This window comes from Chelonoidis abingdonii, chromosome 16 (assembly GCF_003597395.2).
Source record: "Chelonoidis abingdonii isolate Lonesome George chromosome 16, CheloAbing_2.0, whole genome shotgun sequence".
In the NCBI taxonomy this organism is placed as follows: domain Eukaryota; kingdom Metazoa; phylum Chordata; order Testudines; family Testudinidae; genus Chelonoidis; species Chelonoidis abingdonii.
Window position 1 is genome coordinate 11,277,943 of NC_133784.1, and position 19,378 is coordinate 11,297,320.

Here is a 19,378-nt window from a genome sequence, read left to right on the forward strand (position 1 = left end):
TTTGTATTTAAATTGAAGCCTACTTTCTACTTGACACTGCCAGTGATTTATATGTGTGTTTGCCTAAAGATAGTTTTAACAATAGCTTAGTTGATGCACACTTCATTTAGTATTATACTCTTAACACTTGCAAAAGAATCTCAAGTGAGTAGGACTAATTTTAATGCACTGTACTTATAAATGATTCAGAACCTTTTACATGTGTATACTGTCTTTTACATGCAAGTACAGTTATAGGTATCATGGTAAAACGTTAGTGTTCAGAATGTTATTGTAACTTGCAAGTGTCTTATATTTGGATATCAAACCGCATTAGATATTCCTTAAGGGGAGTATTTATCGCTGGAGAAGTTCCCATGAGTAATGTTCTTATTTTTGGTTCCATTTCGAATATTAGTATATTTTGATAATCTGAATGTTAAACGGTCATTGGTGTGTGATTAAAACTCAGCTGTATGTAAACAGATGTTTCTCTGAACAATTTGTGTAGTTCCATTGTTAGAGAACAAGAACTGTGTGCACCTGGTCTAGTTCAGTGTATGTAAGTAGCTCTGCCATCTGAAACAAGTCTAGCTATTTGTTAGGGACAGAGGTAGAAGGATACTGCTACTGGCTACTGTTGGTTTAAGCAGTGATTGCTCCAACACACAGCCTGATAAGACCTCACCAGATCTTTTGTCTCTGTGAACCTTTTTCCTTAGTCATTTATGCAGCTCAGGGAGTGTGTTGCAGAGTAAGCCCTTTAGTGATGAATACCATTCTTTCTCACAGTCCTGGAGATAAGCTTCTTGGTTATATTTAATTCTTTATTCAAGGAAAGTATCAGTGTGTTCATTTTGTCTTCAGACTAGCTTTAATAGTAATTTTTATGTTGGCTCAGTAAATTCATCTTTTAAAAAGTCTTAAACATTTTTCAATAGCAGGTGCCTGGGAAGGCCTCTACTGGCTTCAAGCCTTGCATAGGTTTCTGGTGCAGGCAAGACATCTTAGGCAGTTAGGACTGCTGCGTTGGAGTTGGTTAGAATACCTCTAGTTTTTCTAACTTTTAGAGCCTGCAGGCAATCCCTAAATCTACAGGCAGGTCCAAGGAACTCACTCACAATAGCAGTGACTCTTGTTTACTTAGGAGTTAAGCAATCAGTTAACTCTTCTCCTTTGCTTCACACCCTTCACAGTTGTCCTACAGTCTTTTCCTCCACCTAGCATAATGCTGGAAAATGTGATGAGCAATAAGATCTAAGATCTTAAGATATATTTGTGATGAATCAACTAGAAGATCTTGTTCCTCAAAAGGGAATCATAGGACTTTCACAATTACAACTGTTGATGACCTATTGGCAGAGACAGTGGACACTGACTTCCTTCCACTGCTGGTGGCGTTGTTGGTTAATCCAAAGCTACATTAATGTCCAGCTGTGTCCAGCCCAAAGAGGGTATGTGTGCGCTATTATGGTACTCACCAGGGTCAAGGAAGCTATTGCTTATGTAGTCCTCCAAAAAGTGAGTTGGGGGTTGAGTATTTTGTAGGACTTTGTACTATTTTCTTCCCTTCTCCTCTTCGATTGTGTACAGCCGATAAGGGTAAGTGGGATACCAAGGTTTCTCCTCCATCTGGACTTACTACATGGCTGTATATACATGCTTGCCATGGCGCTTGCACTGTCAGAGCTTGTTTGTTCTTTTCTATGGCACTACTCTTGATGCTGTTATCTGTGCCAGAACAATGTATTTGACTGGAAGGGCCTTACAAATAAAATATATCCAGTTTTCTTTAGTGGCGGGGGGGGGGGGGGGGTCCGAGGGTACATGGTAGACTTTGTACATGTAGGTCATATAACTTTGTGAGAACACTAGCTGACTCTGTTACCTTCGGAACATCCATCAGATGAGCTGTGTGTACTGTATTGTAATCTCCAGCTATTATTGGTTGCCAAGTAGCTTGACTTCTGGTATGTTTGTCTTTTTAACTCTGCAAACAGTCTTGTTTGGAAACTGCTTGGGTATATTTAATAGGCTCTTACACACTGTTCTCTTTCATCTGCTTTGAATCATTTTAAGTGGTTCAAAGTGGCAGCATTTGAATAATCAATAAAATGCACTTGGAAGATCAGATCTAAGCAGTCTTATCAGAGACTGGCAGTGTCAAAGTTATTACCAGGCATTTATTTTTCAAGCATTTGTGGCAAAACATGGTGAACCAGGTTCTCCAGAGGTATAAACTAGCAACACTGTCTTAAATAGAGCTATTTTATGCCAATTTACACCAGCAGAGGGTCTAGCCTGGTGCACGGTATGCCAGTGGTTTTCAGCCTGTGGTCCGTGGAGCCCTGGGGGTTCACAGACTATCTCAGATTTCCAAAGGGATCCACACCTCCATTTGAAATTTTGTAGTGGTCTGCAAATGGAAAAAAAAAAAATGAAAACCACTGTTATGCCAACAAACAGCATGTCTCGCAAACAGTTCCAGACCTCTGAGAAGCGGAGAGGCGGGTGTTGCACTGTGCAGAGCCTTGTGAAATTTCCTAAGAAACGAATTGCTAATGGTCTGCTGCAGTGTGTTGTGCCGCAGGCTTCACTCTTCAGTGGCTGACATTACCGTAAATTTGTCAGCCAGGTTAATCACCTTGGAAAGAGCAAGCCACTAGTGAAAACAGCAGTTCCCAAACTGTACTCCGCAAATAATTGATGTTCCATGGAGGGCTGACTAGTCAATGGTGTTGGCATCTCTCGTTTCCAGCTGCTGTACAAGCAGCAAGGATATAATTTCATTGCAGATGGGAGGGCATTTGTCCATGAGGCGGTCTCTTTTTTGAGGAGTTATTGTGGGTCACTTCTCTGGCCTGTGCTATATAGGGGTCAGACTAGATGATCACAGTGGCCCTTCTGGCCTTGGGGTCTATGAATCTGTATGGTCTATAGTAGGAAAAAAATTTTTAAACTCATCCTGTTGTATAAACCCTTAATATTATACACCTCTAACAGATATAACATAGGTTCGCGTATAGCATGGTAGCAGCAGGGCTCCGGTGGGGCTTTAAAGAGTCTGGGGCTCCAGCTGGTGTGGGAAGCCCCTGGCCCTTTTAAATGACTGCTGAAGCCCTGCCGCTGCTACCCTGGGGCTGTGGCAGCGGGGCTCCGCTGGCGATTTAAAGGGCCTGGGGCTCCTCGTGGCCGGATATAACAGCATTTCACATATAACGCGGTAGGGATTTTTGGCTCCCCACGACCGCATTATATTAGGGTAGAGGTGTATACTGCTCTCAACATCATTCCCAAACTGAGCTAACCGAACCCCCCGATAAGTGTCTGGGGACAGAACCGGCTCCCGAAAATGGAGCCAAGTAAATTGAGCCCAGCTTTAGAGGATAAAACTGATAGTGTGAACTAGCTAGATCTAGAAATAAGTCTTCCATGCCAAGCAGCCATTGGTTTAGTGGGACAAACTCATCCCTTGTGTAAGCAGGCAGAATGCCCACTCACACACTGGGAGATATGTCAGTTTAGTTTAGGACTGAATTTGGTCCACTGCCGGTTGCATCTGAAAAGGACTGGCTATTAGAAACTAAGCTGTCATGTCCGTAAAGTACTTATGTGATGGCTTGTGCTGTGAGCATCCAGATACGATGGTGATGGATGCAGTAGAAATGCATTTATAATCCTCTGTATAGGCTGGTATTTTCCTCTCCTGATTGCTAACCATCACTTGCCACATGGCATCATACAGTAGGTGTGTGTGGACAAGGTGACTGACTAAAGTGTTCAAATCTCTCTGGTGAAGAGGAAAATGAGTATCTTGTCATTTCATGCCTACTTTTCCTGCTACCTTGCAACATGTCTGCAAAACTTTAAAATGTTAACTTAACGTATCCAGATACCTGTTACGTTATGATATTTAAAGGGCAAACATCTCTGAGTTTACTTGCTGCTGCATATGCTATATACTGGGTACATCCTAATGGTCCACCGATTCCACTGGAAAGTCACCAGTGGTCAAGGCATTCTGTTCCAGTCACAAAATGAAAACATACACAGTGCAGCAGGGAGACAGGATTGGAGCTGCACTGCTTGGTTCTGCCCTTCATTAATGTGAACTTACACCAGTTGCTTAACCTCTCTTGTATGTCAAGACCCATAGCCTACCTCCACTTTCCTAAGATGCTGTGAGGCTTAATTGATGCTTTTAAAACAGACTGGGAGCCCCATTTGAAAGGTGCTATCTAAAGGCAAAGTATGTTTTCTGGCTGTGGGACTAGTTGAATATCATCTCTTGAAATACAAGTGTTCAACAGCAAAGGTAACTATAAAATCTGTTCATTACTTGTTTTACCTTTGAAAGCAGGTGAAGCAACCCATCTCCCACCTGTGAATGGTTCAATGCAAACAAAACAGAAAACTACAAAGCACTGCTTTCTCTGTGGCAAGAAAACTGGATTGGCAACCAGCTATGAATGCAGGTAAGCTGAGTATATAACAAGTGGTTAAAATGTGTGGCTGTGATCAGACAAAAGGGCGTGTGTGTTCTGGAAAGTACAGTAATTCTAAAGCTTGGTATACCACAAGGCAACTAGTGTTCAGAACAAGTTGAGAAAGTTGTTCATGACTTAACTGTGAGAAATGAGGTTCAAATAGAGACTGTATCCTCTGTTCTCGGGGTACCCATCCTGTGCCCTTGCAGTCAAGAGGTCTGGGCTCACAGGAGACTTTGGGTCACTAAGTGTAGCCAAGAGAGCATGATGGTAGGGAGAATACAGACTAGTGTGAGAAGAACTTGTCTAAGATTCCATCATCAGTGAGAGAAACTTAAGAACATACATTTGTAGCAACTTGGAGAATACACTGCTTTGGTTGGTACTTCTGTGTAAATCTGCCATTGACTTCAAAGTTGTCTGCAGAGATGTTATAGTTGTGTCAGTTCCAGGATTTAGAGTGACAAGTTGGGGAGGTAATATCTTTTATTGGACCAGCTTCTGTTGGGGAGAGGAACGAGCTTTTGAGCTTAGACAAAGTTCTTCTTCAGGTCAAGAAGCTCTGTGTAAGCTCAAAAGCTTGTTTCTCTCACCATCAGAAGTTGGTCCAATAAAAGATATTGCCTTCCCCACCTTGTGTCTCTGACTTCTAGGGTTACATTTGACCCTGGGGTAAGCCAAAACAACTAGCTAGCAACACCTTTTTATCACTTTGTATTCAGCAACGTACTGTTTTTAAATGGGTTCTATTTTGTGTAAAACAGCAGTCGCCACTGAACACTCTTCCATTTATCTTCTGTTTTTAATTAGCTTTCATGAAGTCAGACAATCTAAAGGTGGGGAAAGATGCACCACTAAAGTTTAAAATGGTGGTTGGGCTCTCCTTGTTTGTTTTTTGTGTGATCTAAACATACTGAGGAAAAAAGAAAAATGTGTTAAAACTATTCCCTTTCAAATTTTACCATTAATCCATGTGCTAAATCAAAGCAAATAGATATGGTCAAGGTGATAATGGTGCCTGTCACAAAAAAAGAAAGGGGGAGGGGATTAGCCTAAGAAAATATAAAAAATTCAGTACTAGAACTAAGTGTTAATTTCTGAGGCAACTTCCTCATAATGTAATAATCAGAGGATTTGATGCAGGATGTGCCAAAAGAGCATTGGTGTAATCCAAATCATAACAATAAGCTTCCTTATCTATGAGCCATTATTTGACTGGGTTTCTCTGCTTTATTTCCATTCCAAGTAAGAAAGATTGGAAGGCAAATGAGTCTGGGTAGCCTTAGCTGCATCAGTAAAGCTATGGATGTTTGTCTTTAGATAAAATTTTACCTTTTTTCATCCATGTATCTTGCATTCAGTCATGCTCTCTCAAATCAGGCTTCATATTAAACAGTTAAAGCAGCCAAAAAATTTAAGACATTGACAGTAAATATTGTAAAGCGCTTTGGATAAAAGTGCTATATTAAAAAAAACCTCAATAATTAACATTTTTTATTCTACAAATAAAAACACACAACTCCTATTTGAATATCAGTAGGCTTACCTTTCTAATGCAATGGATGTGCCCTCTGTCCCCTGCCACGGCAGCCCCCGAGCTGGGGTTGGGAAGGAGTGGGGTCTCTCCCACCACGGCAGCCACAGAGCTGAGGCTGGGAAAGAGGGTCATCACTCCCCAGCAGCTGCAGCCCTGGAGCTGGGGAAAGTCGCCTCATTCTCTGGCTGCCACAGCCCTGCACGTCCCAAATTCCCCCCACCCCCTCTTCTTGCACCACTGCTTCCTCCACCTACCCTGTATTTTCCCCCAAGGCCACCACCTCACTTCACATATGCATCTTCTCCAGGGTCCAGGCACCTAATTAGTGGAGCCATGCCTGTGCAGCTCCACTAATTAGGTGGGTGGCCCTTCATTCTGTCATGTGCGGCCGCGCAGGCACACACCTTAGAGGGAACTGTCTGTGGACCACCTAAATGGAGCTCGCAGACCACTCAGTTTGAGAACATCTGGCCTAATACAATAATAGCATCTCAATTTTTGGCTTCCCCACCTCCATGCTGTCTTCCCATTAAGAAGTTCTGTTAGCCAAAATATCAAACTTGGATCCAGGAGAATCTGTTCTTCAGACTCTAGTTCCTGAGTAGCTTCAAGTTGTCTTAAGAGAAACCCTAGGAAACACCTGCGACCAGATCAGGCTAATGTAGGGGTATGTCTACACCACAGAGACTCTGCTAGCATAGCTAGAGAGCCATAGGTATGCCAGCATAACCCCACAGTGTAGCTGCAGCCCTGGATTAAGTGGTCTGCTTGAGCCTGAAAGTGTAATGTTGTGCAGCCCCCCCCGAAAAAGGGGGAAATCTGCCACTCCTGAGACTCTACAAAGATCCAGATGTTCCTCTATTACAATGGAACGACAACCAAGTAAGGAATATAATTACACAAGAGAACTTCCAGTTATAGACGCAGGGAATCGACCTATAAAATCAGTACTTCAGTATAAAATTCTACAGGAACATTCTACAAAGAACCCAGATAACTAAATAGAGTAGGCGTATAGCCTAATCAGGTTTTAAAGCTGTTACTATCAGACGCAAACTCAGAAACTTCCTGTAATATGTACTTAGGACTTTACATTAGTTTTGACAGGCTGTTACACTCCCCCTGCCTTGGCAAAGGGCCACAAGCAGTGGCTGGGGAGAGCATACGTCAGGGTGTCTTTATTGCAACTGTTAGCTTGAGTTAGCACACTTAAATTACTGCACTTGAGCTAGCCTAATCTGAGTGAGAAGGATCATGCTTCAGAACTAAACCTGAGCTGCACAGAGTGATTTGACTGGCTGCTGGTGGGTTTTAATTCACGTTGTTGCTTCCCCCCTACATCGCTAGCTCAAGTATCAGCATCACTTGAGCTTCAGTCCACCCACCCCTGACGGGCTAGCTACCTCCTGCTGACTTGACTCCCAGCCACACCCACACTCCTACCCCTCTAGTTTGAGTAAAGTAAGGGTAATGCTCACTTTCCAACTCGAGCTAACTGCCATGAAGACACTTAGTCCTTTTTTCCCAAGCAGCAGACTGCAGTGTGCCCTTTTTCCTTTTGTCATGCTAGGGATTTTAGCTACAGTCAAGCTGTCAAATTCTAAGGTAAAACCATTCCCTTTTCTTAACTCATATCTGCTGCGGCTATCGGGAAAGGCAACGTTTGTCTTGTGTAGCAGAATTGTAGTTGTGCCTCCATGTTCATCCCAGCCTGTGACGGAATGATATTTGTGGCTGGATTTTAAGAGGTAAATAATGGTCAGTTGATTCCCCCTCTCCCCCCCGGCTCATGGAGTACCTGTCTAGTGATCTGAGTTCACTGAAAAAAAGGGGCACTGTGTCAAAGCAGAAACTAGCACTGTTGGGCTGAGCCTGTGTCCTGACTTCAGAGAAGAACACAGTGAAGCCCTGTGTTGGCTGAAGTCATTTGATAAGATGATCACACTCCTGAACTTCACCTGCTCACATTCTGGGATGGTTCGATAAAGCTGGAATGATTAGAGTAAAGTGCCAGAGTCTGCCAGCTCATACGCAAAGCAGTCTTTTCCTTGTCTCTCTGTCAAGGTTTCTTTCCCCACTCTGAACTTATGGGTACAAATGTGGGGACCTGTATGGACACTTCTAAGCTTAATTACTAGCTTAGATCTGGTAACACTGCAACCACCCAGAATTCCAGTGTCTGGGGCACTCTGTCCCCCCAAAACTTCATCCCCTCCCTGGGTTGCCTTGAGGGACTTTACCAGTTCCCTGGTGAACACAGATCCAAACCCCTTGGATCTTAACCCAAGGAGAAATTTACCGTCGTCCTCGCTTTCCCCCACCATCCCTGGTGAGTCCAGATCCAATCCCCTTGGATCTTAAAACAAGAAAATCATCAGTTCTTAAAAAGAAAGTTTTTAATTAGAGAAAGAAAAGGTAATAATTATCTTTGTAAATCAGGATGGAAATGCTTTACAGGTACTCAGATTCATATAGCCCAAGGAAACCCCTCTAGCCTTAGGTTCAAAGTTACAGCAAACAGGTAAAAATCCCTCAGCAAAAAGAAGCATTTACAAGTTGAGAAACAAACATAAGACTAACCTGCCTGCCTGGCTATTACTTACATTTTGAACCATGAGAGACTGATTCAGAAAGATTGGAGACCTGGATTGATGTCCCGTCTCTCTCAGTCCGAGAGCGAACAACACACACAAAGAGCACAACAAAGACTTCCCTCCACCAAGATTTGAAAGTATCTTGTCCCCCTGTTGGTCCTCTGGTCAGGTGTCAGCCAGGTTTACTAAGCTTCTTAACCCTTTACAGGTAAAAGAGACATTAACCCTTAACTATCTGTTTATCACACTCCACATGGAAGAGAGCTGCAGTGGTGACCCAGTAATGGGGGGTTAGGAGGAGGAGCGGTAACTCCAAAAAGGAGGGAAAGGCCAAGGCAAAGGGCACCTTCTGAGTGTCACAGAGAAACAGGGTCTTGGCAGGTGAGTCCTAACTTTGTGTGTTTTTCATTCTGCAGATGTGGAAACAACTTCTGTGCAACTCATCGCTATGCAGAGACTCACACCTGCACCTACGATTACAAGAGCGCGGGGCGGAGGTTCTTGCAGGAGACTAATCCCGTCGTTAGTGCACCAAAGCTTCCCAAAATCTAACCATGGTTATGCTGCATGTGGCTGTGCTGCCATGGTGGAATTGTATTACATTGAGAGAAGCAGCATTTGCTTCGGCTGCATTTATTTTGCCCTGTTCCATATCTAAAGATTTGCCAAGTAACAAAAGCACATGAGGATGCATCTGATTGAAGAATAATGTGAACACTACTGTAGCTGACACCTTTATTCTTTAGTGAATCAAAAGTTTAAAAAGTAGTTTTTAAAAACTTACACTATGATTTTAACTGTTCTTGCACGTCTTGTGTTAAGTGTTTTATATCTGAAAATGCTATTTCACTAGACAAGTCTTTAAAAGATGCACTTTACTAAGTTTCATATTTACTGTATAACCAGACTTGAGGGGGTGCTGTAATGAGGGTGTCATGTAATGTCTTTGTACTCTACCTTGTGTTTTGTCCATTGTGTGGTATCTTAAGTTATTTCACTAGGAAGTCTCCCCCTTACTTCGAACCACCTGTCCAGAGCTTCAAAGAGTGTAGTACTTTCTGCACTTCTGTTCCGTTCAGTTTGGCATTCATATACTATGTATCCATTTGGCAAATATCATGGTAGTCACACTATTTCTTAAAATACTACTCTTTATATGGCAGTTTTTTTTAAATAGAGAATTCCCTTTGTTGCCATTAAATACAAGGAACAACTTATTTTAACTTTTTTTGTAATCCTAGATTTTTTAAAACTTCACAACTTGGTTTGTTAAGATGTTGAGTGCTGTTACCAGAAGAAATTCTAATAAATATTAAATTTTATTCTGGTTTGCATGCGCTTATAAACTCAGTACTAATTTTTAACATTTTACAGGGTGCTGGAAGGGAAGGGAGGGTTCTCAGAAGCTTACAGCATTGCCCTAACTCTGTTCTCATTGAAATCAGTGGTAAAATTTCCCTTTATTGGGAATAGGTAGGCCAAAATTGAGCGTATTGAAAGTCTCTCTCTTGCAAACAAGCCAGTCAAACCAAGCAAATCTGGGTGTTACTAAACTTCAGCAGATGTTTAATGCACCAGGCAATATTGTTGGCAGGCTTTACAACCTTATGCCAACATCGCACTGGGCCAGTTTGGTACTTGTATGGGAGACGGCCAAGGTGGTGCTGCAGAAAGTAGTGTTAGAGCACCACCTACTGAAACCATTTCTTCTTCTACTCATTAAGTATTAAAGCATCCCAGTCTGGTACCGGGGAGGCACAATGCTACTAGATGTTGCCTGATTTTAGGAGGTTAATAATATTAATTTGGATAGTATGGGTTTTAGGCTCGCTGGTCTGTCTGATCAGAAGATAAAAAGGTTCTTGTCCCAAATTAGGCTCCACAGAATTGACACAGGACAGGAAGTTCATACTGAGACAGATATAGCCTTAAAGACTTTTTATTAAGATAAATGAAGTAGTAATTAAAGAATAAAATAATCAGTTACAAAGTTACATTTGTATTACTGCTATTCAAAAGATACATATGGTATTATGGTATTATATGCTGCAAAGCTTTGGTTAATATACTCACCCCATTCCTTGATAACCTGGTGGTGAAAGACACAGGACCAGCCTCGCCTCTGGCCATTCAGGTTCCTCAATTCTTCAGTGAGAGGTGCAAAGCTTAGAAGAAGCTAGCGCCAAGAGCTATCGAAGCTAGCTTAGAGTTTACTAAACTACCTTAAATTTAAAATCAAAACCTAATACACAAAACTAAGAACAAAAGCTTAGGGAAACCAAGCTTAGCCTAGTTCCCTTGGAACTTGGAAAGTTTTAAGAAAAACAAGTACAAGATCTCCAGCAAGGCCCTCTTATAGGGCACTGGTGTCTGAACCTCCTCCTATGCCCAAACTTCACTTCTCACCCACAAAAATGTTAGGGTTCATTTATTCCATAGGCTAGTATGTTCATATGTATTGATGACATGTACATACATATTTATGACATTAGAGCAGGGGTCGGCAACCTTTCAGAAGTGGTGTGCCGAGTCTTCATTTATTCACTCTAATTTAAGGTTTCGCATGCCAGTAATACATTTTAACATTTTTAGAAGGTCTCTTTCTATAAGTCTAATATATAACCAAACTATTGTATGTAAAGTAAATACGGTTTTTAAAATGTTTAAGAAGCTTCATTTAAAATTAAATTAAAATGCAGAGCCCCCAGGACTAGTGGCCATTACCCGGGCAGTGTGAGTGCCACTGAAAATCAGCTTGTGTGCCGCCTTTGGCACCTGTACCAAAGGTTGCCTACCCCTGCGTTAGATCATACACTTGTGTTGTTTTTGTCCTCCCAGTTATTTTGGTTCTTTCCTTGTGGCATACCTGTTAAGTTTGAGGATACAGACTTGGAAACCCCCTATGCCATTCTACCATTATCTAGGTGAAAGGTCCCAGGCATAGATATGCTAACTTCGCCTTAGCTCAACATACAGAATATGGCCTGTAGGTTGCTTGCATTACAACCGAACTTACTTTAATATAAATCTATAAACCAAATACTTAAACCATAGGAAAATATATATGTGCAAGCAAACAGGTTAATCCCCTAGCTACATAGAGGAGCCCTATTATGAATATATTTTAAAACTGCACTCCCAGCCATGTTTGGCCACTACTAGGTCATAGCCCTTCTGAAGACACAGGATGTTCGGCAGACATGCAGCCAAGTTGTGACTTGGATAACTTGTCCACTCTGTTGTCTTGTAAATTCCCTCATTGACTAATTGGCTGTGGTATCCTTCATTTCCTAAACGGTTGTGTGGTGTTACTGCTGTGAGTGGTAGTTCAGCGGTGACTAAAGCTGAATCTAGGAAAGCAGGGTATTCCTGGCAGGAAGAGGGAAGCAGTTGAAGAGCTTGCTTTCTCTGTAACATCACCCTTTACTGAGGGCACCTGCAGCCTCCAGGTCCTTCTGGATACCTAAATAGCAATGGCTATTTTAATTTAAAAAAAAGCCCAATCCCATTTATGGTTGTTCAGAAGGCCACAGTTGGGGTGAAGGCACAGATCTGGCACTAGTGACCTATGCATTTGACACCTCAAGGCTCAGTTACGGCCACACTCTGGTAAAAACCCTAACTGGTATACAATACAGCTGCCCCCTTCGTAGCAACACTGATCACTGTGAACACATCACCTTGGTGCTCTGCCCTTTCCATTAAATACAGACTCCAAGTCTGCCCTAGTATTAAAAACTCTAATATTTCAATACACATCAACATGGCATTGAAGGTTTCTGCTAGGGATTGTGCTCTTGGTCTTTTAAACTTTATATTGCCTACTAAAAGGCACTGTAATCAAAATAATGCAACCCAGGAAAAAGTTATGTTATGGGAAACAGTTGTACACCTAAGGGACCACATCAGGAAATGCCCACATTGTTTGCATCTGCAACTGTCACTCTTCCCCTTTGTACCTGTGCATCATGCTAGTCTTAATTGCATGATCTTACTGTTTAGCAAATATAGTACATTTTCCTGCTTTCCATACATACAGCTTCTAGTAATTCTTTCCAGTGTTAATCTTTATTGATGTAGGTTTCTTGTACCATGTTTTACAGTCTTACTGTGAGCACTCTTCTGTATACACCCTTCTTTTAAACCAGCAGCACAGCCTGAAGTGCAATTAGCAGATAAAACCATTAATTACAAAACTGATTTTCCATATTCCTCCTGTGTTAGAATGTATGATGGATTGTTTACCATGTAAACTTTCATATGAGTGACTTGCACTTGACTACACAGAGTAGGACACAGTGCTCTGCATCTGTTGTAGAGAAATGTTTAGCTTTTGTATTTGAGTCTCTTTGATCATGTAATTAGCTTGTATTATAAAGCATTTACACAATGGCAGTTTGCAGGTGACCTTGGCTTGTGCCCCACCCCTTTTATTTTTGCCTGCTTTCGTTTTTACCTAAGAACTATGAGGAATGCCAATGCTGCTCTCTTGCTGGAGGCGGCCGCGGTGAAAACTAGCCTATCCCTGTCTCATTTTCTATCCCTTGGGATGGAATTGCTCTGTCTCCTGCTGCCATAGGCTTCAATAGTAGACAAGACTAGAACTGTTAATGTAAAACACACACACGCAAAGAAACCTTTCCAACCTCCTTTATCCACTGTAAAGAAGCAAAGGGGTTGTCTCCTTACCTGGCAGCCTCACCCCTCATAACGGAGAGCGCTGACTGCTGTGGACGTGACTCGTGGCTTAGACATGCTTGTGCCATGATGAGTGAGGCGGTTTAGATGCCTGCTGGGCTGTCTAAGCTCAATTGATGTTGGTGTAATTCTGAATCGTGGTGAAGTTTGAAGGGAAAATTGTGGGGAGGCAGAGGAGACGCAGCTGGATCAAAGGAGGAGGTTTTTCTGACTGAGGGAGCTGATTGCGTGCACTGGCATGAATGAGCGAGCCTGCACCAACTCAGATTACTGCAATTCCGCTTCAGGGTGAATTCTGCCAATTGTGGCCTACAATAATTGCATGAAGCCCTAGTGTGTGGATGGAAGGTGCTCTTTAATTGGCTGGAGTGTGGGCAGCCGGGACACTGAATGCAACTTCTCTAGTTTTCTTAAGGGCTAATTTAAAGACAATCACAGAAACCAAAAACGTGCCAGAAGTCAGTGTAATCTGTTTCACAAAGAGGTGAATTTAGGCAGAGTCTCAGGAAATGGGTGCCCTGCAGGAAGGAACCACTGGGATCTATTGGTGCTAGTATTTGTTTCTGGTGCAGAATTATAACTCTTCACTTTTTACAATGGAAAATTCTCTTAGCTGCAGCCTCTTGCTTCAGTTTCTAGAATACGTTTGGCACCTGTTATGAGGTTTTGAGTAAACCTGAATCCTGGGAAAGAATGTTCTTTGGCAGGAGGACTCAAAGACTGATTGCATGCATCTTTTTGAGTGATGTGTATCTCTAAAAAATAAATTGTAGCACTCTTCGCTCAGTGCTGAACTGAAGACGTGAAAGTCTGTGCACATTTCTATAGTTGATTGCAGGTACTTTCTGTACCCATTGCACTAGAAGAGGTGTAATTGCTTGTCTGATATTGTGGATTGTACTTGGTGCTTAATTTGTGATGGGGTTTTCCAGGGCTGAACCTAGCAGTTCAGAGCCTCGGCACCTCTGGGCTTGCTGCGTCAGTTATGAAAGTTTAAAAAAAAATTGCTTCAGCTCTGGCACCTAATTGCTTGAGCCCCGACATCTCTTTCATTACAAATTAAGCACTGTTTGTACTACAAAAGCCAAGCACTGAGTATCTTCCTATCCTGGTCCTGTGGGAAATCATCTAGATGGTTGTGAGACAGCAAATGCCACTAGATGTCAGTGATGTCAAGCATATGAGAACAGATGGCAGGATAAACTAGAGAAAAGTGCACCCTCCAGTCAGTGCAGATTGGTTGGTTTCTAGCAGTGCTTGCTCTGTTGCTGTTATGTATGGCCTGACTTAAAGCTAGTGCCTTTGTTTTTCTGCACCACCTCAGCAGACAAGTGCAGATTCCTTTACTCATCTTCCAGCCTTATTAGCTAAGGTAGCTCACTGCTCCATTTTCAGAGAGCAGATCTTCATCGTGCTCCTTCGTTCCTCGGCTTACTATAGGGTGTGATCTATCTTTTCCTTTTGGTGTAGGACTCATGGATCTCACGCAGGATATCCCCTCTGTACCAGAGTTCTTCCACAGTGGGTTCAACAAAGGGTTCTCCGTTAGCTTTCTGTGGGTCCAGCCCTCTCCCCTCAAACCCCCCAGTTGTCTTTAGGAGTGTTCCTGTGAAGTCCTACCCCAGTAACCAGTTTTCTTAAAGTGGTCTCTTACCTTAGCACCCCATCCTTGCTAAGTATCTTGGCAATCTAGCTACATGGATATTTAGATAGAGATACGTGCACAAGCTGGGAATTGAACAATCTCCTACCGGGAATGTGGTCTCACTTAATAATAAGGGGTGTGAAAAAGACAAAATTATTAGCATCAGTCAGTAGAAGTGAATCTCCTGGTTAGTTGGTTCCCTGAGTAGTGCCCTTCTCCCTAAACCAAAATATATTTTGATGGAGTGCTTTAGCAGGAGGATCCATTTGTCTGTGGCCCATCTGGAGTTTGCCCTCTGTGTGAAATTGCTGAAATGAGACAGCAAGGAGTGGTGTACATGCACTGCTAGAGAACAGGGAGGAGGGTTGCATGCTGCCAATAATGAGCTATACACTGCAACTACACCTAGGAAATGGTGATTTTTGATAGCTTATAAGTCAGTCAGATCTGAACAGATGTACATGAAGCCAGCAAAAGGCGTTTCCCTGACATCGGGACAATTCCTCCAAATTTCAAAGTCCTTCTGCAAACCGTGGAGGTGTGAGTTTCTTAAAAAAACAAAATGATTGCAGGAATTTTTATAATGAAAAGTGATGGGCTGTCTTAATATGAATTGCTTCTACTCACTATCTAACAACTATTCGTATTGCAATGTTGCCCAGCACTTCCATTGCTCTAGGTGCTGTATAAGCGCACACACGAGACACTCCCTGCCCCAAAGAGTTTACAATCTAAACAGACAAGATAAAGGAAGTATTGTTATCCCCACTGTATAGCTGGAGAACAGGTTCATTTTGCATGGAGACTTAACATGATATGGAGACTAGCAGAGCTGGGAATTGAGGCCAGATCACCCAAATCTACTTCAGTGCCTTTTAATCACAATATTATCCTTATTCCTGTTGTTCTGGTGAAAAGAAAAAGTTACACCACGATCTAACAGCTGAAGTTGAAGGTAGACTAATTCAGCCTGGAAGTAAGGCATAAAGTGTTAATAGGGACAGTAATTAACCAATGGAACCATTTACCACAGGTTGTGGTTGATTATCCATTACTGACCATTCTTAAATCAAGATTGGATGTTTTTTCTATAAGATCCACAGATTCCAAGGCCAGAAGAGACCGTTGTGATCAGACAGTCTGACCTCCTACCTAACACACAGGGCCGGCTCCAGGCACCAGCATTCCAAGCAAGTGCTTGGGGCGGCAATCTGTGTATTTTTGCCCCCAAGCAGCGTGCCGAATTGCCACTGTGGACAGCGGGAGCAGTCCATGTGCCATGACGGTTTCTGCAGCAGCGACAATTCAGCGGCAGCTTCTGTGTTCAGCTGTGCGTGGCAGCGCAGCTTCTGTCTTCAGCCGGAAGACAGAAGCTGCGCCAAATTGCCGCCGTGGCGGAAAGGCGCATGCCGCCCTAACAGCGCATGGACTGCCCCCACAGTCAGCGGTGGCAATTCAGCGTGCTGCTTGGGGCGGCAAAAACAGTAGAGCCAGCCCTGCTAACACAGGCCAGAGCTTTTGCCCCAGATAATTCCTAGAGCAGATCTTTTAGAAAAACAAGTCCCTTCTGGACTTGGAACCTATGGTGTTACAACTAAAGGAGCTTTACAGCGAAAGGAAAGTATTTTAAATATACTCCTGGGCCATCTTTCAAATCTATTTTCTAATCCTCTCCTCAATCCAGGCCTCAGCATTGCACTATTACACACTGTTGCATTGGGATTATACACTCTAATCACAACTGCACAATGAATACTTGATGTAATTAGATGCTCTCTCTGCATAGAATCAGAAATGTAAAACAATACCTAATCACCAAAACTATTTGAACTTCTTGGGATTTAATTAGGGGGTTAATGAGTTGGAAGCCAGATGCAAAGGTGACTAAAAGTAGGAATCTAGGGTTTCAAAAATCCTTTTTTTCTGTCTTCTCCCCCTCCCCGCCACCTCTTTTTTAAACAAAATACTATGATTTTAGAATAAAGGGGCAATTCTCCTTCCTTGTTCCCCTCCACATAACACATGCACATATGCTCAGGCTGTCTTTATTCTTTTTAACTGGTTTTGAAATTGTTTGATGAAAGAGTGGATCTTGGCTTTATTTTAAATGGACCCAGTCTAAGCTTCCAGGTCAAATACTCAAACGCCTCATCATAATGCCTCTCAAGTACAGTGATCTTATTTGGGCTACACTGTTTGCAAAACCTCATCATGTGATCACTGCTGTGTGAGACATGGGGGAGTCATAAAATATTCTTGGAAACAGCAGTATGGTCTCGAGATGGAGGCACAGGGCTGAGAGCTGGGTTTTCTTCTCAGCCTTGCCATGGTTGTCCTATCATCTTGGGAAAGTTACCACCATAGGGGTATAGGAATTGCCAGCCTGGATCAAATCTGAGGTCCATCTAGTCCAGTATCCCATCTGCCAGCAATGGGTAGCACCAGGTGGTTTAGAGGAAGGTATAAAACCCCCCACTCACGGATGTAGGATAATTTGCCCCCAACATTAGGTCTCACCCTGATCTCTGATCCTTAGAGATTATTCTAAATCCAAAGGGTTTAATGTCCCTCCCAAAATTTTTTGTTAATTATTACTGATCCCTTTTTTAATCTTGACCAGTTCTTGGCCTCAATGACTTCCTCTGGCAATGAGTTCCATAGTTTAGTTACACACGTGGAAATGTATTTCCTACCTTTTAGTTTCACTGAATGTTGCCTTGTTCTTGTGTTGAGACAGGATCTCCCTGCTCTAGTCCATTCATTGTTTTAGGCACTTTTTTCACATCCCCTGCCGTTCATTTCTTTTCTAAGGTAACAACTCCAGTCTTTTCAGTCTCTCCTCGTGTATGAGGTTTTCTGGGTCCTCCTTCATTCTCATCACCCTTTTCAAAAAAACCTCTACTTCTGCAATATCCACATAAAGACTCCTTTCTCTGACTCAGTTACTCCCACCCCATGTCTATCTTGTCTATTTAGATTGTAAGCTCTTCAAGTCAGGGACTGTCACTTACATATTGGTACAATGGGGCTCTAATCTCAGGGTTTTTAAGCATTAGTGAAGACTCCCGCAAAGAGACTGTCAGAAGGAAAGTGCCACAGGAATGCTCAGGACTACTATACCCATCTGTTGTTTTATAAAAGATATAAATTAATGTTAGCGGGGATTTTGTGATGGCAGAATGTGGCAAAACTCTGCAAAGAAGACAGCCAGCTGAGACAGTTCAGCACAGTCCTTACCAGTGCAGCCAGGAGGAGACTCTGCCTTGGCCCACCAGGAAGACCACAAGATGTCTACTTTGAGGCTCAGCTGCGATACCATGTAGGATGCACGCAGTCTGGCTATGCTGGGGGTGTACTCTGCAAATCATTGAAGTCCACTGTAGAGTTTGACTATTAGAGGGAAGTCACAACAGAGCTAGACTCTTCTGTGGTGTTTAAGCGTGTTATTGCTGTGAAGGGAGAGGCTGCTGAGTAGTTTAACCCCGCACAAATCTAAATAGTCGGAATCACAGTCATAAAAGACAGAGATGATACAGGCATATGTGACAGCTCATCCAGTCCATGTCCTGACAGTGCAGGATGGATCCAGTGTTTTTTCAGGCTAGATGAAGATGTGATCGGGTTATGCTCTGCCAGAGGCTGATTTTGGAAGCGCATCATTTTCCCTTGCTAGGCTTCACTTTACACTGTGAAATGTGGGTAAATCCTACCTTACAAGTGATCTTCAGTCCTTACGAACTAATGTGAGGCAAGGGCTTTGTTATCCTCACATGGGAAGAGCTTCAGAAATGCTAAGTGTCTATTAGTCATGACAGAATAATGTCCCAGGGCTCTGACATCTACTGATAAAAATTCTGCAGTGTTGAGGACCTAAACAGCCCCCACATTCTCAGTCATTATCTGAGCAACAGACAACAAAAAGTAGTGGTGGTTCTTTGAGTGATTGAACATATTTGGCCTACTCTTGGTGCACACATGACCATGCAGTTGGGATAAGAGTCGAGTGTTGACTCATGTGCATCCTGAATATCCTTGTGCTCCTAACTGAGGACCTAACAGGTGGAATGGGCCAATCGCCACTCAGTGGCTTCTCACTACTCATGATGGCCAAATGGAGGTCCTTAGTGTCCATCTCATGAGGCATCCTTTTTTCTTGATCCACTATAGTGAATTGCACACACTTCAGTGCTAGATAGATAGCTGCACTGGGTATATATTGGTGTTAGATGGGGTGGTTAGCTGAACTGTGTACATATTAGTGTTAGCTAGTTGCGGTAGGCACCTACTGAATTTTTTTTTAACTAGTTAATAGTTTGGGGGAAGTTTTTCCCTGACTGGGATCTTCTTCACGGTGCTGGGACTTAGGGGTAAACCATCGTAACCCACCCAGCTTTAAGTATTCTCCCTCTTGCCAGGTGGTGATACTTATTAATGATGG

The 19,378-nt window shown here is 42.7% G+C and overlaps 1 protein-coding gene across 6 annotated transcripts in view; it reads left to right on the forward strand.

The window, feature by feature from the left end:
* Window positions 1–9,919, forward strand: part of ZFAND4 (zinc finger AN1-type containing 4) — a 41,848-nt gene extending 31,929 nt beyond the window's left edge. For 4 of the 6 annotated variants that reach the window (XM_032797387.2, XM_075072972.1, XM_032797386.2 and 1 more), the window contains 2 exons: window positions 4,337–4,454; window positions 9,014–9,919. In XM_032797387.2, the coding sequence (XP_032653278.1) occupies window positions 4,337–4,454; window positions 9,014–9,149 (254 nt within the window). In that variant the 3' untranslated portion in view covers window positions 9,150–9,919. The remainder of the gene's footprint in view (window positions 1–4,336; window positions 4,455–9,013) is intronic. The other 2 variants (XM_075072974.1, XM_075072973.1) reach the window with 1 other exon arrangement.
* Window positions 9,920–19,378: the final 9,459 nt, after the last annotated feature.